Here is a 25,377-nt window from a genome sequence, read left to right on the forward strand (position 1 = left end):
CTATGTCCCAGTGCACGAAGAGGATTATGCTGCTGTTGCTTAAACTATAATCACATACATTCACTTAAGATAAACTTATCTGCGTGTAGGCAGCTTAGCCGGATTTGTCTTTGAATGTTTTAAACACCTTGTGTGGGTAAAAAAAAAAATCATTATCCTGCAGGTTCTGGGATTTTTCTCTAATTAAGACACACTTGCACAGTAATGACATTTATGACTTTACACACTCCTTCGTAAGCTGCAACAGGAATTAAGTGGATGTGTTGTGTTAAAAATAAATCATCTTGAGACTTGAGGATAATGGTAATAAATAAGATTGGGTTTAATCCCAAACTGGACTTTCAGATGCTGCATTTTGGTATACGCGTTCAGGAGCACAACAAATAAAATGTGAATATATTCGTAGCGTTAATCCTCCTCTCCTAAGAGGAGAGACGATATGAATAATTCAGAAGCAAAACTGCTGGTCAACCACCACATCAATGGCTGGTAAATAATTCAGCCGGCAGAGTGGGCGAGGAGCTGCTTGCCCCTGATTTTGATTGAGAGACACTGGGACAGAGCCTACTTATAGATTCTTGATGGGTTTTACCACATCAAGAGGAGAGGACAGGCAAGGAAGGAGAGGAGCCCACAAATAATTCATAGGAAAGAGCTGCTGATGAGCAAGATGATGAAATCTAGAGTTTGTACACTCAGATTGTATAATAAATTTGTCAATAGATGCATTGCCGTTTTGTGTTTTCTGCGGTCTCGGGTGCAGAATAGTAATGATATATTTCCATTTGGTCCCAGGGAAACTTGGGGAAGCTTCTGTGCTCTGGTTAGTCAAGGTCAGGGGCAGATGAATGAAAACATTTCTGATATGTAGATGGAAAACATGAAAATCAACATTTGCATGGCTATCACTCTTATCCTCATACAAATGCCCAACAGCAGCGTCTTTAAAGATAATAGAATGCCACCTTTTGCCTTTCAGTGTACACTTCCTTCTTTCTCTAGAAAAGAGATTCTGGGATTTACCTGCACACGTGCATACTTTAAGACAAGTTTCATCATATTAAGTTAACCCCCGCTATAATGATTTGCATAATGCTGTTTTATGTAGTGGATATGCAGATGTGCACACAGCCACTCGTTTGTACACTGCAATAAATAATTGATGTTTCTGCTGGTCACAGACTCATCCCTCAACACACAAACACACACAGAAATTCAGGATCAGCATTTAAAAGTGACTGAATTTGAAATATGAACCCAAATATCCTTCCCAGGACCAAGTCTCCTTTTTAAAAAGCCACACTGGCTGTGAATCGCAGCCACTTCTTAGCACTCCTTGGTGTGTAAAACCATGCTGCATGCTCATAACATGAAATGGTAGAGAAATAAAGTCTGACAGTTTAAAATGAACGCCTGATGGCAATTCAGGTCATACACTCTCGCTGACACTTGTGCCGCACTTCAGCAGCTAATGACATGCCAATCAGAACTATTTGCAAATCAGACCCATTTGCAAATCAAGTCCCAGCCAGATGATAATAACTAGACTGAAGGATTGTGAATGCACAAGCTGCTAGATGAATCGTGCCAGATGTATAATTTAAAGTTTTTAGATACAAGATCATTTGTAAAGTTTTACCTTCCTCCATTGCCGACTACTACGAAAACACACAGTTTCCATATTTCTCCTTTCTCAGAAGTAAAAGCACAAGCCCTTAAGATGCCATTTTGCTCTCTTACAAATTTACTGCTTCAGAAAGTCCGAGCTCAACATTTTAAGTGTGATTGTCCGAACATTTGTACCAACCAGCCTCCCTAACAAGAGAGTTTCCATGAAAACATAAAAGACAGCTCATTTCCGCAAGTTCTCATCCTGAAAGCGGAGACACAGTAGGGGAAATTTATGGCAAAAATTCAATAATGTGCTTTACAACACCCAAAGTGGGAAACATGTGGCCCTGATGCAAGCGCAGAGGTTTCTTTCCAAGTACTCTGGTGAGATGACATGCACATCGAATCAAGCCATAAATAAAGCTTTGCAAATGCACAGTAGAAGGATAACATGTAAGAATAAAAAAGGCTTTTTAAGGAAAAGTCTCCAAAATATTTTTTTCCCTTGAGACTGAACTTGTAATTCTATACAAGCAGATTTTACAGCCCGGTCAACACTGAAACTCCAGTAATGCTTCACTCCCTCATTCATTTAGGGGCCTGGTCTCGTTAGCCTGAAGTAACTGCCCAGAGGCAGTTCCAAGATAGGTGTTGAGTGGCAAGGCTTACTTCCAGAAGGACTTTGATAAAACTAAAAAGCAAAGTTGACTGAAGTGGTTGTGCCATAGATTGACTAACTGAGTATTTTCTTTCCTTTTTTAAAAAGCACTGCAACACCCACACTGCTGAACATGAAGGAAAACATGTCTCTCAGTTAAATATCTGAAAAAGCATGCTTGACAACAGGTTTTTAATTCTGCTGATTACTGGAATTATTGTGTAAAAAATATCAATTAGCTTGGCTGGTAGAATAAATTACAGGCTGTGGCGGGTGCTGCAGGCAGAATGCACTCTGATTGATTAGTTATTAACTGATTTTGCTAGCTAAATGCTTTATGTATCTGATTGACCACTTACATCCATTTTACCTTGTATGTGCATCTCCACTGACGTTCTCCTCTCAAATTGACTGCTAACCAATCTGCCCCTTTTTTGCATCACACTGGTTTGTACTGATGGATTCTCTGCTGCACTAACTGTGCATTACAACCGTGTAAAATAAAATACTGGCAGCCGCCAGTGCTACCCTTAGCCTCCTAGTAGATCCACCTGTGATATAAATGTGAAAATTCAAGGTGAATGTTGGAAAATCAGCCTGAGATTCAAACTCATGTAAGATTTTTAGTAGATTTTGAGTATTTGTTGAATTTCGAAATCCTGCGTTGATTTTCAGAAAACTCGACCTCCGACCTTGACCTTGAGGCCTCGAGGACACCACTGGTCTAAGATTTTTAGTTGATGCACGTATGGTGTCATTTGGAAATCCTCTGCCACCCTATTCTCGGGTTATTGTATTCAAAATCTTGGATGTCCACGCCACCCGCAATTCCCCACAAACCTCTTGCAGCTGAGGGGTAAAAAAAACAAAAAACAAAAAAATCCCCATGAAATCCCTGCTTTGAAGAAAAGGGAGGAGTAAGGGTCTAAATCAAAATCTATATCTGGAGACTTGTATTCAAGTCTGGACACTTTGGAGACCTTTTGGTTTTCTGTCGCTGTTTGGATAGATTTGAGAATGTCATCGTTTGGGTTAAAATAAACTCTCTAGAAGCTTCTCTACTGTCATGAATAACTGAAATCCAACCTCATCTAACATATGATTTGTAGTACCAAGTTTAAAAAAAAACAGGTTACAGCCATGATATGTGCTAACTGTATTTTCAAGGCGTTTAAAGCTTCTGCAGTCAGAAAGCTGGTTTAGATGATCTGAATGGCTGTTCAGTCTCCTGCCATTGTTAGTTTTTATACACATCGTGTTTTGCTGCAATCACTATTTGAACAACAATGTTAGCATTTCTATTTTTCAAGATCTTTTCAGTAGTAAATCTCAGTGAAAAAAGTCTGAATATTGTCTGTACTGTAGCTACTGAAATCTCTACATACAGGAAAGCAGTAAGAAGAAAGCGTAAGGACTGATATGTTATTATTTTTAACTGATATGAAGCAATAATAAAGCACTTCCATTGAGAATTAGTCTGACTCAGTATAACTTTTACTAAATGTGTCGGTGCAGGGTCTTTTCTTCTTGTTTTTTTGTTCATTTACTTATATCTTGAATTCATTGAAACAAAGCCGGATAAAAATCTAAAAACAGGACTGATGTAGATGGTACCCATCGTGACTACACACGAATAGGCAGGGGTCAGCATTTACCCTGCTGCATCAGCACAGAATCTGTATTTTTATTTTGTCTGCATGTGCCGGAGGCTGTGCTGGCACACACCACGAAGACTTGGCGAACAGAGCGTGTGCAGAAGGGCAAATGTTGTATTTAAACACGAGTAGGTTTTAACTACAAAAATCAGACTGTCAAGGGCTCTCCTTTCCACATAAAACTGCTTATTGAACAGCCATCACAGTCAACCAGACAATTGTGGAACATCCAGAATTAGCCAATTTAAAATTGACTTTAGGAAGCAAAAGTAAAGGGGAAACTGGCAGCACAATTTCAAAGCTGGAACGCGGCGGTGTTTGGGCCAAAGCGGCGTTGCCAAGTTTGTCCTGAATTACTGGAGACTGATGTCTCCAAGAGGCTGATCAAGAGGCGTCTTTTGCTTTCTGTATTACTTCTGCTTTATCTGTTCAAACATGTACATTTTTGGAGAAAGTCACAAACGCACTTTCCCTCTGCATCCTTCCACGTTTGCAATCAGACTTTAGTTTATGGTCCGCTTAGCCAAACGAGCAAACTAATTAATGTCACGAAAATTCTTGCTGATCACGATAACAGCATTTGTTTTCACACTTTAGTGGAAGACTTTTTGCTTTACAGTGAAAATGATATTATTAGCAGCAAACACAAAAAGGCGTCTGTGTTTAATTAACAGAAAAACTTTTATTGTCAGGCATTTATCTGGATATTCATACTCTATTCATACTCCCTGGGACTCGGTGCCATCTGTGATTTGCTAACATTTGTGTGCTGTGTAGTCAGCGTCGATATTCTTGAAACACCTGAGCGAGTAAAGGAAGCTTTGTTCCAAGAAACACGTTTGTGGGCAGAGTTGTCTGAACATTTTATTGCACAAATTATGTTCATCAGATTCACGCTGACCCGCAGATCTAAAGTAGGCTGTGATGTGTCAACACGTTTTTCAGCAGTCTGTCTCATACAGGTCACGCAGTAGATGCATATTTTAAAGTATCCCAGATGTTTACACATGAGGCGAGCTGCTTACATTTTATTTGCACCATAAACTTGCAAACATGGCCCAATATGTGTTTTTACATTTATGTTCATACTGAGGGGGAGACAAAACTTTAAAACACATTTTAAGAGAAGCCATCCAATAGCTCTCAAAGCATTTCATTCAAAACTGTGAACTGCACACCTCAATGCCTCTTTGTGACAGCTGATGAGAGAGCAGTGGATACCGCTTGTGCATGCTAAAAAAAATCGTTTTACGAGGATGCTGCAATGGTGCCTAACTCTGTACGCAAAACTAATCTCAAAATGTATTTTTTAAGCTTCAGACTAGAGATGTCAAATTCATTTCATATGAAGAGGTCTAAGGAGCTTGGAAAGAAAAGCCTCTGGACTTCTTTAAGTTGCTTGAAGATGTTTCAACTCTCATCCAAGAAGCTTCTTCAGTTCTAGGGTCAAATGAGGAAGAGTCCCAGATTTAAGCTCTATTTCAGTGTCCCCCCAAGAGGGACATGGACCCCCTATTGATCCTCTACCTAATTACACGAGCCAAGGTGTGAAAACGGCTGTAGGTCACAATCAGCCAAGGTTTCGGGTTAACCCACTGTGAAACTAGCCCCATCCTATCGTGTGATTTACTGAGGTCAAAAGGCCCAGGATGTGGCTGGGCGTTAAGGCGTCTGGGAAGGGATCTCAAAACTGGATTATAGATGGCAGACAGTTGGTGTCGTAAACCATCGCCTCTGTTCAAAGATGGTCGTTCACAGTGGACATAGATGGTTTCTTTCATATCAAGATCCACATACAGCCCACTTTGATCTTAAGTGGGCCAGACAACTGACACTCCCCTTTCAAATGTGCAGTTTAATTCCCCTGTTGAACTGCACATTTAATCTCTGAGATAGTTTAATTGTCCTAGATTTTCCATGTGATATAGAAACTCTGCTACGGTAAAAGAAAGAAATCTGTCAGCGTGACTCTTTGGGCTTCAATTTTAAAAAAAATGTGTAAAATTACAGAAAAAAAAAAATCACATAGCTCATTGCCCAGAACGTCCTGTAATTATAAACAGAAAGTTTCTGTAAATTCACAGGAAATGTCCATTTTTTGGACCCCTTGTAAAAAAACAAAACAAACAAAAAACAGAAGCTTATATTGTCATAGAGAGAGCAGGAACTTTTCTGTTATTTAATAGTTTATCTGTTTTTTTAATTACTGTGCTATAGTATGAATGCCCAAATTATTTACGCTCCCTGTCATATTTTCCAAAGGCAGATTGGAGTCTGTGCCAGGCTGCTTCTGTTCCCTGGACCTTATGTTTGACACCCTCGCTTTGGACATTACTTTGTGTACAGCATCACTGCATGTTGCAAAGTTGCTTTGGAATAAAATTGATCAAAGTTCACGCTAATTTTATTGAGTAAGTTCTGTAAATGTATTTATTTCAGTAATTTAACAACTGGCTTTGTTTAAAAACAGCCAGCAGCCACCAAGTCTGTGTTATATGTCTTTTAATTTAGTTTATTCCAAATACTAGCACGTTAGATATTCAAATATAATTGAAATAACTAACTTTTCACAGAACTCTTATTTTTATTGTTCCAGGGATTTTGTCTGAAATGTAAGATCGTACAAAGACAGATTATTATTCAAAAACAACAGAAAAAAAACTGTGACTCTGAAATGACACCTCACATTGTGTGCAGTTCCTGAAAATCAGATGTACCTCAGTAAGTTTCTTCACACGCCAAATATTTGATTCTTAGATGAGAGAGTAATGTGATAATGAGCTACATGTCAGTGTTGTGCCCAAGTGTCACTTTTTATCACTGTTTGTGATGCCACAAATGAGGTCGCAGACTTTCTCCTTTTTAAAACGCGGCATAAGGAAGAATACAAGTGACACTTGAAGAGAAAGGAGAAAAGAGACGAGGAAGAAACTGAAGAGAACCAGCATTTTTCACCATGTAAACAAACTGAACAATTAGTCATTGGTATATTTCACAGGGAAAAAGCATAAAACTCAAAATAATTTTTATAAATCAATCACAGTATTTAGCATCTTTTTTGGTACTTTAAATACCAACAGTTAAACTTAGACAACATTAACAACATTTAATAGACTCCTCAGAAAAAATTAGTTGATTAATCAACGTCTTTAAATATCAATGCAGCCAGCGCTACTTCAGTTCTGTCTTGATTAAACTGAAAGAGACTGAAAAGCACAACTTTCCCTTCCATATGCGTATACAAAACCTGAAATAGACGGCACAGCAGCAAAAACACCCCTAAAGCAAAGAATACAGCAGGCATCAACAAAAACAGGCATAGGTGGGTTTCAAAGCAGCTTGCACAGGAAGGTAAGTAGGTTTGTTATGCCTTTTGGTCAAAAGTCAGTAGTTAGTGCATAGTCTGATTAAGTTACATAAGCAAAGTGATAAATAAGTTCAAAGTTAAGAAATATTATAAGTGATTCATGCTAAAAACAGTTAAAATGTATGGGTTCGTAATTTGCTCAGAGTGAGACATCGTTATCACAAGTGATCTTTGTATTCTATGTGCGGAAATGGGAGCGAGGGAGCGCTCTGATCATTAACCTATCTTTGACGTATTTTCTCCGTTAATGCCGTGAAAAGTGCTTCGGCAGTATTAAAAGAGTGAACGAGTTCATGTACACGCTAAGAGTGCCCTACACGCTTGTACCTTGGGAAACGTTCGTCTTTGTGAGTATTAATATGTTCAGAGATAACTTTTATATGTGTTTACATGGAGTGAACTGCGATGCTAATGTAACGCACGTGTTAAGCTAGGCTAATCAGTAAGTTTGTCATTAAGATGTGTGTTAGCTAGCAATTTATTTTCATTTTCTGTATGTTTCAGTTACAAATGAGAAATAGCAAGGAGAAGCCTTGAGAGAGATAAGGCTTTAAAGGATCTTCATTAAAAGCAGAGGCGGAGCCAGACATTTGAAACACCCGGGGCTTAGCCCAAAGAGTAGTATGCATGTGGGATTTTTTTTTTTTTTTATTTGGGGGGGGGGTAGAAATGACTGAAAGATTAATAGGCTCTGTTCAAAAAAGAATGACTTCATATAGGGAAAAATATATATCACATGTGCAGGACACCTTAAACTAGTTTTTTAATTAAGCAGCGAGGCAGAACAAGGTCAGGGCTGTATCAAGACACGAGGACTAAACCCCAATTCAACCAGACCCAGAACTGATCCAGAATTAAAACAGGACTACAACAGTTCAAAATCAGGACTACTGAGGACTTAACCAAGACAGAACCAGAATCAGAACTAGATGATAGCACTAAAAATCATAGACCTGCACTACACTTATGTTTTAATTCTACCAAAGTCCACTATTTAGATTGAGAAAAGTTTATATAATTATTTAGCCTTGTTGTGCAAACAAGCCTGCAAAACGTAATAAATATAGAATTTGAAAAATAACAAACCTAAAAAGAAACACTAGGTACGAGATACATGAGGACCTATGATACGGTGATACTTTTGGTAAACAACCATTTGACTAACATGTGTGTCTCACCTGCTCTTGTTCATCTGTTCTGTCCTCGTTCTCCTCTCTCTCCCTCTTTGTGCTGACAATCATCAAATATACAGTTGAAACCAGATATTTACTCTTCAGATAAAAACACTTTTTTAATTGTAACATCAAATCAGACTAAATGTTTATTTTTTTTAGATTGATAAATATAAAAACATATTTGTTAACTTTAAGAGTAAAGAGAGAAACTATCTGTATTTCTTAATTGCAAATGGCACCAAATTGTATTCAAACTTGAGCCACACTCATGGAGCTCCACAGTTCTTTTCCTGGTGTTTTGGTTGATATCTCTTGATTTTCCCATGTCAAAGAAACAGGCTCTGTGTTTTGCCTTATATGCATCCACAGGTGTGCCACCAATTTACTCACATGGACTCTACTAACCTATCAGAAGCTTCTTCAGCTCAGAATGGAATCGTCTGGAGTTTTCTTATTAATTAACAATAAATTTAGTGTACATGTACTCCTAAATTTGATGAAAGTGATAAAAATAGCTCTGTCTCTCTTTATTCTGAAATTTAACTAATTCAAAATATATTTCAATATTTATCTAAAACAAAAATTTACTCTAAATTGATGTTGTACAGTAAAAATGTTTTATGTTTTCTCCCTAAAGTGTATGTAAATATCTGGTTACAAATGTGAATATCCTGCTGTGTACTGAAATCCCTCTTGTTTTGCATAGAAATATACTGAACAACATACAAAGCATAATATATAAAATAACATTTACCTGAGTTTTTTCTTTGAAAGAACCCTCGAATGTCCATTCTTATGTTTCAGTACATAACTGAAACCGATTTAGTCGGGGAGGGTAAGAACTGAAAATATGAAATAAACACATGTAAGCTAAGACTCTCTAAAGAAACAGCATTGTTGTTGTTCGGCTTTTCATTTCGCCATTTGTTGATTCACTTGAAGAGCAAGTAACGTAATATTGGTCAAGTGATCAGTTTCATATCAATCTTTCGTGATGCACCGTCATATTTACATTATTTGTACGGTACGAATGATTTGCTTTGGTACCTGGTCAAACTTAAGCTCTCCTTAGTATGGCTGGCTCCGTCTCTCCAACAGCGCACTCACGGGCAGCAGCTGCCCCGCCCCCTCGCTCAGTCGCTTAGTGCCTGAGCTTGGATCATACCAATATCAGGGGGGGATTCACGCACAGTCGTAAATTCCCACAGTGTGCACTATGTGCTTCGAATATTGTGTGTACTTTTTGTTTTATACAGTTGTCAGCCAGGCATCTAACTATGGAAAAAATTACACTCCAAAATACCCCGGGCTTCTGACAAAACAACCCGGGCTTAAGCCCCGTAAGCCACCCCCACGCTCCGCCCCTGATTAAAAGCAAGAAAGGCAAGCCTTGTGTGGAAGATCTCCTCTATTTTGTTCGCTAGCTGTCTAGCTTCACATGGTCACGTGTCGTGAGGGCAGCATAGTAAAAAGACGAAGGAAAAGACGCCTACTCAGCGGGTTCAAACATACAGAGCTACTTTAAGCAACATGAGTCTACGCTCAGGAAGAAATTACCTAAAAGACTACGCTGCTGAAGAGCTAGACGAAGCAGCCGGTGGTGAACAGCAACCAGACGTCGCCACTCAACCAGCTACAACGCAGCAACGGTCTCAGCCATTCGACACCAAGTCGCAGCAATCCAGAACATCGACAAGGCGTTCTCAACGGACATCCTCATCAACAGCTTCTGCAGCTGCAAGGGCCTATGCCAAAGCTCAAGCAGCACGAGCTCAACTGGCCTTCGCTGAAAAGGAAGCTAATGCAATGAAACAGAGAGCTGAACTGGATGCTCATCTACATGTCCTCCAGTGCCAAAAAGCAATAGCCGCAGCTGAAGCAGAGGCCTCAGCCTATGAAGAAGCAGAGATTCAGAGCGGGGAGCTCTACGGAGAACTTTGTGAGGAAGCTGAGCCCATCAGTACAGTGCAACGCACTAACGAATATGTTCAACAACAATGTGAGTTACTCTACCCAGACACTCAGCACGACCCAGCACAGCCTCCTAAAGGAAATTGCAATGAAGTAGATGCACAAGACAGTACACAAATAACTAATCCTTTTATAACCAACACTCAGACGAAAACACCACCTGTAAATAGAGAAAGGAAACAGGAGCAAACAGTGAACACATGTGTAGTCGACACGTACTGGTCCAACTCCACAAAGCACACCCCCAACCTTAACAACTGCGTACCTGAATCAAGTGAAATGCAACAGTTTGCAAAATACCTAATTCGCAAAGAACTAGTTAGCACAGGTCTTTTGCAATTTGATGACAAACCTGAAAACTATTGGGCATGGAAAACCTCATTCATCAGCGCAACCAAAGACCTAAATTTGTCTCCAAGAGAGGAATTAGACTTGCTAACAAAATGGTTGGGTCCAACATCATCCGAACAGGCTAAGCGCATTCGTGCTGTACACACCCTCAATCCTGCTGCAGGTGCGAAGATGGTCTGGCAACGCCTTGAAGAGTGCTACGGCTCACCTGAGGCTATTGAGGACGCACTCTTAAAAAAGGTAGAGGACTTTCCTAAACTAACAAATAAAGACAATGTTAAGCTGCAGGAACTTAGTGACATCTTATTGGAGCTACAGTGTGCTAAACAAGATGGTGCACTCCCAGGACTTGCTTACCTGGACACAGCTAGAGGAGTCAGGCAAATAGTGGAAAAACTTCCCTTCAACCTACAGGAAAAGTGGACAACTGTAGGAACACAGTACAAGGAGACTCATAGTGTGTCATTTCCTCCTTTCTCAGTTTTCACACAATTTGTCCAGCGGCAAGCGAAAATGAGGAATGACCCAAGCTTTGCTATGTCCAAGGCCAACACCCATGTCCCTTCTCCCACAGAAAAACTGAGGTCATATAGTCGCAAACCTACTGTGTCAGCACACAAAATGGACATTACGGCAGAGCCGGACCAGAATAATCTCAGTCCAAAGAAAATGGAGGAACCGGATCGCCAGTGCCCAATCCACAAAAAACCACATCCACTCAAAAAGTGTAAGCTCTTTAGAGACAAACCTATTGAAGAAAGACAAGCCTATCTCAAAGAGCACCACATATGCTACAGATGCTGTGGGTCTGTCCAACACATTGCAAAAAACTATAAAGCAATGGTTAAGTGTATTGAATGTGACAGCCTCAAACACTTATCTGCAATGCATCCTGGTCCTACTCTTGCCCCTAAGAGTACTACACCAGGAAACCACGACAATGAAGAGCAAATCGAGAGCTCACCTTCAGTCGAGTCGAAGTGCACAGAGGTATGTGGCCAAGGTGATAGCCCACGTTCATGTTCTAAGATCAGTTTGGTCAAAGTGTATCCCGCAGGCCAAAAAGAGAGAGCTATAAAAATGTACGCAGTAATAGATGATCAGTCCAACAGGTCACTGGTTAAGTCAGAGTTTTTCAGCCTTTTCAAAATCAATGCCAAACCCACTCCATACACCTTAAAGACTTGCTCTGGCAGAGAACAAACCTCAGGTAGGAGAGCTGTAAACTTCTTCCTCGAGTCTTTGGATGGAGAAGTCAACATCCAGCTACCCCCTTTAATTGAATGTGACTCTGTGCCGGACAATAGATCTGAAATACCCTCTCCAGAGATTGCCCAGCATCACCCACATCTTCTTCCAGTGACAGATAACATCCCACCTGTCGACCACCACGCCCCAATCCTTTTACTCCTTGGAAGGGACGTCATCAGGGTCCATAAGGTACGTGAGCAAATCAACGGACCCAATGATGCACCATACGCCCAAAGGCTAGACCTGGGTTGGGTTATTGTGAGGGAGGTGTGTCTAGGAAAAGTGCACAGTCAGTCAGAGGTCAATGTCTATAAAACACACACCTTAGATAATGGACGTGCATCCTATTTTGAGCCTTGCCCAAACACAATTCACGTTAAAGAGAATTATGGGGTCACTATGAATGCAACCTGCATCACAGACGATTTGGGACACTCTGTGTTTGTTAGATCTGAGGGTGATAACAAACAAGCCATGTCTATCGACGACAGAGCATTCCTGACAATAATGGACAGTGAAGTTTATCAAAACCAAGAGAACAGCTGGGTTGCACCTTTACCCTTTCGCTCACAGAGAAGGAGGCTCCCTGACAACCGAGAACAAGCCCTAAAACGCCTCTGCTCTCTCCGAAAGACTTTGGAAAAGAGACCAGAAATGAAAGATCACTACATCCAATTCATGCAGAAAATGTTGGATAACGACCAAGCCGAGCCTGCCCCTCCTCTGCCACTAAATAAAGAACATTGGTATCTGCCCACGTTTGGGGTATACCACCCACAGAAGCCACAACAAATACGAGTCGTGTTTGATTCAAGTGCAGAATGTGACGGAATTTCGCTCAATCAAGTGCTTCTTGGCGGACCTGATTTGAACAACTCCCTATTGGGAGTGCTGTTGCGCTTCCGCAAAGAGCCCATAGCCCTGACAGCCGATGTGCAGCAAATGTTTTACTGCTTCGTTGTGCGCGAAGACCACAGAGATTATCTGCGTTATCTGTGGTATGAGGACAATGACATTACAAAGAGCATAGTTGAGTTTAGAATGAAGGTCCACGTGTTTGGAAACAGCCCGTCACCCGCTGTTGCCATCTACTGCATGAGACAGGCAGCACAGCAGGGAGAACGAGAACACGGATCTGATGCAAGACAGTTTGTTGAGCGTCAGTTTTATGTTGACGATGGTCTCACATCAGTCGCCACGCCAGAGGAAGCAATCAACCTGCTCACAAGAACGCAAAACATGTTGGCAGAGTCTAACTTGCGCCTCCACAAGGTGGCATCAAACTGCAGTCAAGTCATGGAAGCTTTCCCTGTTGAGGATCGTGCAAAGGACCTGAAAGATTTAGACCTAGGAGTAGACCCTCTTCCAGTTCAGAGAAGCTTGGGACTCTGTTGGAACCTACAATCTGACAGCTTCACTTACCAGGTGTCAAATGAGAGCAAACCATTCAAACGGAGGGGAGTATTGTCGACAGTTAATAGCCTCTATGACCCTTTGGGATTTGCTGCTCCCATAATAATGCAGGGCAAAGCATTACTCAGGGAACTGTCATCTGATGGAAAAGACTGGGACACACTCTTACCCCCTGAGAAACAGGAGAGGTGGGACTTATGGAAAGACTCTTTGCAAGCCCTTGAGAACCTCCAAATACCAAGGTGCTACAGCCCAGGTACGTTAAGCACAACGAAAGTGAAAGAACTTTGCATTTTCTGTGATGCCTCCACTGTCGCTATAGGTGCAGTAGTCTATCTGCGTACAGTTGACAGTGAAGGACAGTGTCATACTGGGTTTGTGATGGGGAAGTCTAAACTCGCACCCCGCCCCGCACACACTGTACCACGCCTGGAACTATGTGCTGCTGTGCTCGCGGTGGAAATGTTTGAGCTCATCAGAGACGAGTTAGACATTAAAGTAGACAATGTGACTTTTTACACAGACAGTAGGATTGTGTTGGGGTACATACACAACACCTCCAGACGATTCTACATGTATGTTGCCAACAGGGTTACGCGCATTAGAGCATCCACCCATCCGAGTCAATGGCATTATGTACCAAGTGAGTTAAATCCAGCTGACCAGGCCACTCGGTTCATTCCAGCAGCAGACCTGCAGAACAGTACCTGGTTCTCAGGTCCACCCTTTCTGTACTCTGACCCACACACAGAACCACACACTGGTCCTTTCACGCTCATCGAACCTGAAAAAGACAGAGAGATACATCCGGAAATAAAAGTAATGAAAACTACTGTAGCAGAGCCACAGTTAGGTTCTGACCGTTTCAAAAAGTACTCAAACTGGATCACTCTTTGCAGAGTCATAGCCAGACTCATTCATGTAGTTACATCCTTTGCACAAAAGACAAGTGGACAAAGGGGATGGAAAGGTTTCAGTGAGACACCGAGCGTCCAAGAACTCACCCGAGCCCAAGCAGTCATTATTCGAGCCGTCCAACAAGAAGCTTACAAAGGGACGCTTGAAAACATTAAAGAAGGAAGGAAGGTCAGTGGCATATTTGATGCACTCAAAAAGCTCAATCCTGTAGTGGACAAAGACAGTCTCTTACGAGTCGGTGGACGTCTTTCCGCTGCCGATCTCACAGAGAATGAAAAGCACCCTCTGATTATCCCATCTACCAGCCACATCGCCATGCTAATTGTAACTCACTATCATGAACGAGTGGCTCATCAAGGAAGACACATAACTGAAGGAGCTATCCGTGGTGCTGGGTACTGGATAATTGGAGGGAAGCGGCTTGTGTCATCTGTCATTCATCGGTGTGTCACATGTCGCAAGTTGCGAGGCAAAATGCAGATCCAGAAAATGGCAGACTTGCCTGCAGACCGAGTCACCCCTGAACCACCCTTTACCACTGTAGGCCTAGATGTATTTGGGCCATGGACTATTGTGACGCGTCGTACAAGAGGTGGTTGTTCCCAGAACAAACGTTGGGCTGTGTTATTCACATGCATGTCAACTAGGGCTGTGCATATCGAACTGATAGAGACTATGTCTGCTGATAGTTTTATCAATGCATTAAGAAGGCTCTTCTCTATTCGGGGCCCGGCCAAGTTTCTGCGCTCGGACAGAGGCACGAATTTTGTGGGCGCTTGTAAGGAATTAGACCTAAACTCAGGAAACAAAGCAGTAGGAAAGTACCTGCAAGAGAGAGGGTGTGTTTGGACTTTCAATCCCCCTCATGCGTCTCATATGGGAGGCTCGTGGGAGCGCCTTATAGGCGTTGCCAGGCGCATTCTGGATGCAATGTTGTTACGAACTGAACAAACACGTCTTACTCATGAAGTGTTGTGCACCTTCATGGCCGAGGTGATGGCAATTATTAATGCAAGGCCTCTTGTTCCCATATCCACCGACCCTGACAGTCCTGCAGTACTCACTCCAGCAGTGCTACTAACGCAGAAGATGAGTGCTGTGTCCGCCCCACTTGGGAACTTCTCATCAGGGCAGCTGTTTGGGAAACAATGGAAACATGTTCAACTCCTCGCTGACACTTTTTGGAAAAGGTGGAAAGGAGAATATTTGTCCACCTTACAAAGTCGTGCAAAATGGACAGAGACTAGACCTAATGTCAAACAAGGAGATGTGGTCCTGCTAAAGGACCCCCAAGCCAGCAGGAACGAATGGCCCATGGGACTAATAGTAAAAACATTCCCCAGCAGCGACAAGAAGGTCCGAAAAGTGGAAGTGCGGACTGTAAAAGATGGGACTGTTAAAATGTTTCTCAGACCAGTTTCAGAGATTGTTGTTTTGCTTGCAGAGACTGAATGAATATTCTTCAATGCTAAATGATGTTTGAATATGTTGTATTGATGTTTATTGTGATATAATGTGTGTATATCAAGCGGGGAGTGTTATGCCTTTTGGTCAAAAGTCAGTAGTTAGTGCATAGTCTGATTAAGTTACATAAGCAAAGTGATAAATAAGTTCAAAGTTAAGAAATATTATAAGTGATTCATGCTAAAAACAGTTAAAATGTATGGGTTCGTAATTTGCTCAGAGTGAGACATCGTTATCACAAGTGATCTTTGTATTCTATGTGCGGAAATGGGAGCGAGGGAGCGCTCTGATCATTAACCTATCTTTGACGTATTTTCTCCGTTAATGCCGTGAAAAGTGCTTCGGCAGTATTAAAAGAGTGAACGAGTTCATGTACACGCTAAGAGTGCCCTACACGCTTGTACCTTGGGAAACGTTCGTCTTTGTGAGTATTAATATGTTCAGAGATAACTTTTATATGTGTTTACATGGAGTGAACTGCGATGCTAATGTAACGCACGTGTTAAGCTAGGCTAATCAGTAAGTTTGTTAAGATGTGTGTTAGCTAGCAATTTATTTTCATTTTCTGTATGTTTCAGTTACAAATGAGAAATAGCAAGGAGAAGCCTTGAGAGAGATAAGGCTTTAAAGGATCTTCATTAAAAGCAAGAAAGGCAAGCCTTGTGTGGAAGATCTCCTCTATTTTGTTCGCTAGCTGTCTAGCTTCATATGGTCACGTGTTGTGAGGGCAGCATAAGGTTTTCAGCAGCTTAAATAAGTAACTTATATAAGACTCGCCAGCTGGATGCACAGAATGGTATCAGCTGATCCACAAGCCTACAGTGGGGCAAAAAAGTATTTAGTCAGCCACCGATTGTGCAAGTTCCCCCACCTAAAATGATGACAGAGGTCAGTAATTTGCACCAGAGGTACACTTCAACTGTGAGAGACAGAATGTGAAAAAAAAATCCATGAATCCACATGGTAGGATTTGTAAAGAATTTATTCGTAAATCAGGGTGGAAAATAAGTATTTGGTCAATAACAAAAATACAACTCAATACTTTGTAACATAACCTTTGTTGGCAACAACAGAGGTCAAACGTTTACTATAGGTCTTTACCAGGTTTGCACACACAGTAGCTGGTATTTTGGCCCATTCCTCCATGCAGATTTTCTCGAGAGCAGTGATGTTTTGGGGCTGTCGCCGAGCAACACGGACTTTCAACTCCCGCCACAGATTTTCTATGGGGTTGAGGTCTGGAGACTGGCTAGGCCACTCCAGGACTTTCAAATGCTTCTTACGGAGCCACTCCTTTGTTGCCCGGGCGGTGTGTTTTGGATCATTGTCATGTTGGAAGACCCAGCCTCGTTTCATCTTCAAAGTTCTCACTGATGGAAGGAGGTTTTGGCTCAAAATCTCACGATACATGGCCCCATTCATTCTGTCCTTAACACGGATCAGTCGTCCTGTCCCCTTGGCAGAAAAACAGCCCCATAGCATGATGTTTCCACCCCCATGCTTCACAGTAGGTATGGTGTTCTTGGGATGCAACTCAGTATTCTTCTTCCTCCAAACACGACGAGTTGAGTTTATACCAAAAAGTTCTACTTTGGTTTCATCTGACCACATGACATTCTCCCAATCCTCTGCTGTATCATCCATGTGCTCTCTGGCAAACTTCAGACGGGCCTGGACATGCTCTGGCTTCAGCAGCGGAACACGTCTGGCACTGCGGGATTTGATTCCCTGCCGTTGTAGTGTGTTACTGATGGTGACCTTTGTTACTTTGGTCCCAGCTCTCTGCAGGTCATTCACCAGGTCCCCCCGTGTGGTTCTGGGATCTTTGCTCACCGTTCTCATGATCATTTTGACCCCACGGGATGAGATCTTGCGTGGAGCCCCAGATCGAGGGAGATTATCAGTGGTCTTGTATGTCTTCCATTTTCTGATGATTGCTCCCACAGTTGATTTTTTCACACCAAGCTGCTTGCCTATTGTAGATTCACTCTTCCCAGTCTGGTGCAGGTCTACAATACTTTTCCTGGTGTCCTTCGAAAGCTCTTTGGTCTTGGCCATGGCGGAGTTTGGAGTCTGACTGTTTGGGGCTGTGGACAGGTGTCTTTTATACAGATGATGAGTTCAAACAGGAGCCATTCATACAGGTAACGAGTGGGGGACAGAAAAGCTTCTTACAGAAGATGTTACAGGTCTGAGAGCCAGAGATTTTCCTTGTTTGAGGTGACCAAATACTTATTTTCCACCCTAATTTACGAATAAATTCTTTACAAATCCTACCATGTGAATTCATGGATTTTTTTTTCACATTCTGTCTCTCACAGTTGAAGTGTACCTCTGGTGCAAATTACTGACCTCTGTCATCATTTTAAGTGGGGGAACTTGCACAATCGGTGGCTGACTAAATACTTTTTTGCCCCACTGTATGTGCATTATCAGCAGTTATCAGCTGGTGCACTGCAGTTGTTAGGGTTCACTTGACTTTCGGGCGGGCCTGAACTACAGTTATGGTCAGTTTATAAACTGCCAAATATAAAGTATTCTAGGCAGTATGGGTCTGTTCTGGGCCCACCTCTCCTTATGTATGTAAATTGGGGGTAAAACCTGAGGACAGCAGTGAAGACCCCCTTAAACAACACCCAGCACTTTCACAAGGTTGCATGGAAGGCCAGGGGAAACGTGAGCAGCAGACCTCCAAATGGCATTGCAAAAAGCCTGTTTGAGCAACGTGACATGCTGTAAGACCAACTGACTTCACACAGATTTCCTGCTCTGGGGTAACATAACAGTGATGTAACATGTAGGTATATATGTGCATGCAGTAGAAGCTAAAACTGGAAAAGATGGCAACTCACTGGCTTAATTAGGGAAGCTGCCAACGACTACATTACCAGTCAATTAAAAGTCAGTAAGACTGTAAAAACAATCAAAATTAAACGTAAACTAACGAATTAATCTGCATGTAGGAGTCATCTGAAGCAGCTAAACAGCAAATCCTCAAATATACTCATATTTGAAATGTTGCTGAAAATATTTGGCTTTCTGCACAGTGGAAAAAAAATTGCAGACATAGCTGTTTGTATCGATCAAAGTGCTGCAGAACCCCATGGCTACCACCAGTTCTGCTTTCACTTTTGCCTCTTTACAATGAGAGATGGATGCTGACCGGTATATTGATTTCAAAAGGTGATCTAATCCCTTAATTAGAGATCCCTTAAGGTCTATTTAGGCTTTCTTACTATCTATTCATTTTCTTCCACTTATCCAATTCAGGATCGCAGGGAGGGGGCTGGAACGTAACACACAGAGAGACAAACAGCACTCACATTCACACCTATGGGCAAGTTAGAATCACCAGTTAACCTCACTAACTGCATGTCTTTGGGTACAACATGCAAACTCCACACAGATGTTGGCTTCGAACCCAGGACCTTCTCACTACGAGGCAACACTGACCATCGTGCTGCCTCGGTGTCAAACTACATGTATGCCATTTTTTTTATGCACTGCACAGAGAGCCAAAAATTTCTGCAACATTTCAAACATGAACATATTTGAAGATTAAATGTGCTTAGCTCAAATGACTCCTACATGCAGATCTGTTAGAGTGTGCTTAATTCTGGCTATTTTTAAGACTCTTTCTGACTTTTAATTGACTTTTAATGGAGTCAAATGACCAAAACAATTTACTGCCAAAAATGACTGCAGATTTAAGCGGTGTGTTTTTGCAAAGACAAAAGTACAGCGTGGTTCTTGCAACTGTCGCCAATGTTTCTGTTTATTGTGTTGTTGTTCCGTTTGATAATCGTTTCCTTATGAATGCTTCTCATCCTTAGGTCTCTCTTGTAAAACAGACACCCGAGAGAGAATCTTAATGAGACTGGCTGATGAAATAAAGATTTCATAAAACAAATGTGCCACCGTTAGACACAAATCTTTAGCCATATGTCATGAAGTTGATGATATTACTGAAGATCAATCTTGCAAACTGACAGAGATACAGAGGATTCAATGAGCAAAACGCTGATCATCGTTTGGTTTTTAATTCTGGCTGAGTCAAAGACAGCAGACTGACAAAAAAAAACCCAAAAAAGTGTGCTAAAATAGCCGAGTGTGCTACATATAGGATTTCAAGTTACATTAACTCCGGGGATTATGAATGACTGCATAATATAGGCTCAGCCGCTGATCATCCGTTTCATACTTACTTGGCAGCAGAAAAACAATTTCTGAGTCTTTCTCCATTAAATAAAACATTCACAGAACCACAAGGTAAGAAGCACATTTAAGATGCCAGCAGCAAAAAGGCACACACCAAAAGATAAATACATAGTGAATGTCAACGAGGCAGATCAGGGACTCTCAAATGGTTATGATATAGATTTATGTGTTCTGACATCCCACAGATGGTGTGAATTAGTCAGAGAGGGGGTGCCAGCATGAGGTCAAGAGAGATGACCTGGCCTTCAGCCTGCCACTTGGGAAACCAAAGCAACAGACATGTGAAGCTGCCACTGCTGCAGTGGAACAACCCAAAGGGAAGCTATGGCAGCTGTTATTGGAGCTGCAGAAGAGAGTGCTCCCGTAAACTGTTCTAATCTCATCATCGTCAGAGGTAAACAGCACTGAAAGGAGCCACAGCAGCACAAACGTGCATAAAAGCAGAGGGGGTGATAGAAAAGCTACATTGATTTTGACAAAGAGCAGAAAAAGAATTGTGTAAATATAAGGACACACAAAGCGGATCAAATGGGTTTCTAAACGTGTAATGATTGATTTTTTTTCCCATTCATTGCCTAGAAATGATTTTGCATTTGAGAATAGTTTTCAATAAGCCAGTGCTTACCGGTAATATGAAGGATGATATAAATGAATTAATTTGTTGAGAATCAAAGGTTGAGGCCTTCAGCTTTACGAGCAGCTAACAAAGGACGCCTACCGTAATGTCTCATAAAGGTGCCGAGAAGCACAGAGAATTACCAGATTGCCTCAGGAGGCAGTTCCCATATGTCTGACAGAACGAGGGGTGGGGATGTCGACTTTAAAGGAAGGGAGAGACCCGTTTAATGATGAAATCATAAAATCCTGTGTAAATATGTACAAAGCATTGGCGGCTCTTACCTGATTGATGTGCTTGAGCTTGTCAATGATCTGATTTATGACGGGGTCAGCTCCTTTCACTTTGACTTCGGGGTTGGCGATCTGAGCTTTGATTCCGTTTCCGACCACACGGAGAGTGTAGCTGTGAACACAAGAACAGAAGACAGAGGGTCTGTAAATATATTCAGATATCTTCCAGTCATTTTAAATAATACCAGTGAGGTACATTTCACAGATAATTCATATAATATAGTTTTTATAGCACTTTTTTTTAACCTGTGCAGCGTTTACATGTCTTGCATAATGTCCAACATATTGAAACAATTTCACACATTTTCATCAGCTGGTTTACAGACAGAACCACATCTCACAAGAACCATGCAGCTCAAAAAAAGGTCTCAAAGACTTTGGAGTCAGACCTGTTACAGATCGTCAACTTTTCTTTAATATCAGGTGTGTTTCCAGAATCACTAAAAACTGCTGTAATTAAACCTATACTGAAAAAGGACAATCTTGACAAGACACAAATGAACAACTACAGGCCGATCTCAAATCTCCCATTTTTAAGTAAGATCATTGAAAAAGCAGTTTCTCAACAGCTCAATTACTTCTTAAAACAGAATAACTGCTATGATGCCTTCCAGTCAGGTTTTAGACAGAACCACAGCACTGAAACCGCTCTGACCAAAGTGTTTAATGACATATGTCTGAATACAGACAGTAGAAAAATATCATTCTTAGTCTTACTGGATCTCAGTGCAGCATTTGATACAGTTGACCACAACATATTACTCAAACGACTGGAGAACTGGACAGGTCTTTCAGGAACTGTACTAAACCGGTTCAAAACATACTTAGAAAACAGGAAATACTTTGAATCAATAGGTAACTTCACATCTGAACAGACAAGTATCACATGTGGAGTTCCCCAAGGTTCCATCTTGGGACCCTTTCTGTTTAACATTTACATGCTCCCACTGGCACAGATTATAAAGAACAACAAAATAAACTATCACAGCTATGCAGATGACACACAAATATATATCACAATGTCACCAGGAGACCGAGGCCCTGTACAGGCTCTTGGTAAATGCATTGAGGAAATTAATGACTGGTTGTGCCAAAAATTTTCTCCAGCTAAACAAAAACAAAACTGAAGTAATAGTCTTTGGCGCCAAAGAAAAATGATTACAGGTCACCAGAGAACTTCAATCTATACATCTAAAAACCACAAACCAGGCGAGAAATTTGGGTGTAGTGATGGATGCAGACCTAAACTTAGAAAAACACATTAAGACAATAACAAAATCATCTTACTATCACCTCAAGAATATATCAAGGATAAAAGATCTGATGTCTCAACAGGACCTGGAAAAACTAGTCCATGCATTCATCTTTAGTAGGCTTGATTACTGTAACAGCATCTTTACAGGTCTACCTAAAAAATCAGTCAGACAACTACAGCTCATTCAGAACTCTGCTGCTCGAATCCTCACTAAGACCAAAAAAGTGGACCACATCAGTCCAGCTCTGAGGTCTATACACTGGCTGCCTGTCCGTCAGAGGATAGACTTTAAAGTTCTGATGCTGGTCTATAAAGCTCTGAATGGTTTGGGACCAAAATACATCAGTGACCTCCTGACCCAGTATGAACCTTCCAGATCCCTCAGGTCATCTGGATCCGGTCTTTTATCAGTTCGCAGAGTCAGAACCAGACACGGAGAAGCTGCATTCAGCTTTTATGCTCCTTATATCTGGAACAAACTCCCAGAAAGCCTCAGATCAGCTGAAATACTCAGTTTATTTAAATCCAGGTTGAAGACTCACCTGTTCTCAGCTGCATTTGAATAAAGCACCAAATCCACACTTTTAAGCTTAAATTTCAAAACTTACATTTAACCACTGATTTTATCTACTGTTCTGATTTTATCTGTTTTGATTTTATCAAACACGTTCTCACTCCCAAAGCGTAACATTTTACGCTAGGTGACAAATCGTCAACATATTACGTTTTCGGCTACCCACCATGTTCCTAAATGACGACCTCGGAAAAAAGAGGAAATATGAGAACCGTCTGGACTCCATCTACACATGTTCGCTCTTTTTCATCAAATCGCTTATGGTTAGGGCTAGGGATAAGGTTAGGTTTAGGGCTGGAATACAGGGCTGGAATACAGGGCTGGAACGCCTATTACCGCGGGAGCGTCATTGCACTGGATTCCAGCCATAACCCGCCGCGTACCATAAGAACGCCGAAGGTCTCCTTTCGCATTCCTCAGGAACGCCGCGGGACGTGACAAAACATCGACATGTTATGCCTCGGGAGTGAGAACGGGCTGGATTTTATATACTGTTTTGTTTGTTTGTTTGTTTGTTTGTTAATTAGTTAGTTAGTTTGTTTGCTTGTTTTAATCAATTTTAAATCATGCTTTTTATTTGTTTTTGTTTCTAATGTCTCTGTAAAGCACTTTGAATCACCTTGTTGTTGAATTGTGCTATACCTTGCCTCATAATGACATCTGATGAGCTGCAGTGTTATGTAAAAGTCTTGAGCCACCTCTCATTTCTTTATATTTTGTTTTCTTTGATTTTTTTTAAGTGGTTGTGAGAACTAGTTCTAGGAAAAATCTATTTTATTTTGTGTCTTTGGGCACTTTGTTATTAGCATATAATTTCTTCCTGTCTCTTTAGTGTATCTACAAAAATGCCAAAGATGACACAGTTTGAATAAAACAGTGTTTTTTGCAAGAAAATATCAGTTTTCAGCTGTTAGCTGAAACTTGAAAACTTGGCTGAAAATCCCAGCATGGTGTCCTTAAAAAAGCTCGACAAGTGGAGAGCAAAAGAAGAGGCAATCCTTAAAAAAAATCTATCTACAGCAGACGAGCAATATCTAAAAGTCATGTTTCTAAGGAATAAAACAAAATCCAGCAAAGACCTCACACAGGGCCTGGGAGATGATCCTTCAGCTGTTCACTGAAGCCTCATCAGAAATGGTCTCAGTGGAAGGATGGCTGTTCCTTCTTAAGGAAGGGAAACAGGCAGAAAAGGCTGAGGTGTGCCAAATTACACAAGAACTGACCTGAAAATCAGTGACTACAGGTAAATGGTAAATGGCCTGCATTTGTATAGCGCTTTTCTAGTCCATAGGACCCCAAAGCACTTTACACTACATTCAGTCATTCACACACTGGTGATAGCAAGCTACATTGTAGCCACAGCTGCCCTGGGGTGCACTGACAGAGGCGAGGCTGCCGGACACAGGCGCCACCGGGCCCTCTGACCACCACCAGTAGGCAAACATGGGGTTAGTATCTTGCCCAAGGATATTTGGCATGCAGCCAGGATGCAGCCTGGGATCGAACCACCGACCTTCTGATTAGGGGCTGACCTGCTCTGCCACCTGAGCTACAGCCACCCACTAAGTCTGATGGAGTAATGAATCCACATTTGAAATGTTTGGTTTAAATCGTCATCAATATGTACAGAGGAGGAGAGGACACTGTGAGTGTATAAAACCTGGTTTGGAGCTGCATTTCAGCCAGTGGTGTTGGGAATATTGTCAAAAATGATTATGAACACAGAAAAGTACCATTAGACTGTGATCCACCATGAAATACCATCTGGAAAGCGTCTGATTAGCAACAGCTTCATTGTTAAGCATCAACACTCATTGATTGGCCTCTCAGATGAGATGCTAACATTTTTGAAGCAGGGTGGGATCATCTTGACAAAGAACAGAACAAAAGGCAGCCAACATCAAAATAAGTGCTTTAAATGTCCTTCAAGAAGCCTGGAGAACTATTCCTGAAGACTACTCGATGAAATTACAAGAAAGCTTACCTAAGAGAGTTCAGGCTGTGTTGAAGAATAAATGTGGTCACACCAAATACTGACTTTCCAGCTTGTTAGAATTGAACAAACTCTGTTTTTTTTCTTATTTACTGTATTTCCATGCACATTTCAATTAATATCTGCACCAACTTCCCATTTTCCCAGCAAAATATGAAGAAATGAGCTCAAAAGACTGCCTAGTTTTAACAGTTACTGCAGCAGAGAAAATAAATCTACAGCATAGAATACAGAGACTAATCAAATAAGACAAGAAAAAACTTTACATTCTATTTATCTTCATAAGTAGTTGGGAAATATACCTTATTGACTTATAAAATGCAATAAAATGTAGTAATAAAAAGTCAATAATATATCAGGGAATTTTCTCCATCACGTATTTTCACGTTCAATTTAAGCACATTTTACAGTTCTACTAGCAAACACAAGTGTTGCTTTATAGTGACAGAGCTGAATGAAAATTCATATGAAAACCACCTTATATGAAAACATATAACCTTAACACAATATTACAATGTGTGAACATTGTAATATTGGTACTTAAAGTTTAATTAAATAAAGTATCAAAAAGTACTGTCAGCAGTAACAGCAGAA

The 25,377-nt window shown here is 41.2% G+C and overlaps 3 protein-coding genes across 4 annotated transcripts in view; 1 reads left to right on the forward strand and 2 right to left on the reverse strand.

Moving 5' to 3' along the window:
- Positions 1–9,281, reverse strand: part of LOC146718823 (uncharacterized) — a 170,214-nt gene extending 160,933 nt beyond the window's left edge. The window contains exons 1-2 of the mRNA XM_085456291.1: positions 9,221–9,281; positions 8,470–8,521 (exon numbers count right to left, since the gene is read on the reverse strand). The gene's annotated coding sequence lies outside the window, so the exon portion shown is untranslated. The remainder of the gene's footprint in view (positions 1–8,469; positions 8,522–9,220) is intronic.
- Positions 1–25,377, reverse strand: part of gpc5a (glypican 5a) — a 174,388-nt gene that overhangs the window by 77,153 nt on the left and 71,858 nt on the right. For both annotated transcript variants that reach the window (XM_085456169.1, XM_085456177.1), the window contains exon 7: positions 20,953–21,073. In XM_085456169.1, coding sequence (XP_085312295.1) covers positions 20,953–21,073 — 121 coding nt within the window. The remainder of the gene's footprint in view (positions 1–20,952; positions 21,074–25,377) is intronic.
- LOC146718827 (uncharacterized) lies at positions 9,997–20,440 on the forward strand. The gene is made up of 2 exons (XM_085464426.1): positions 9,997–16,258; positions 20,238–20,440. Exon 1 carries the CDS (start codon positions 9,997–9,999, stop codon positions 15,823–15,825), a length of 5,829 nt encoding a protein of 1,942 aa, XP_085320552.1. The 3' UTR covers positions 15,826–16,258; positions 20,238–20,440.

Source organism: Copadichromis virginalis, linkage group LG1, assembly GCF_057382275.1.
Source record: "Copadichromis virginalis isolate Kocher_CV1m ecotype Utaka linkage group LG1, C_Virginalis_male_GT1.1, whole genome shotgun sequence".
NCBI lineage: Eukaryota > Metazoa > Chordata > Actinopteri > Cichliformes > Cichlidae > Copadichromis > Copadichromis virginalis.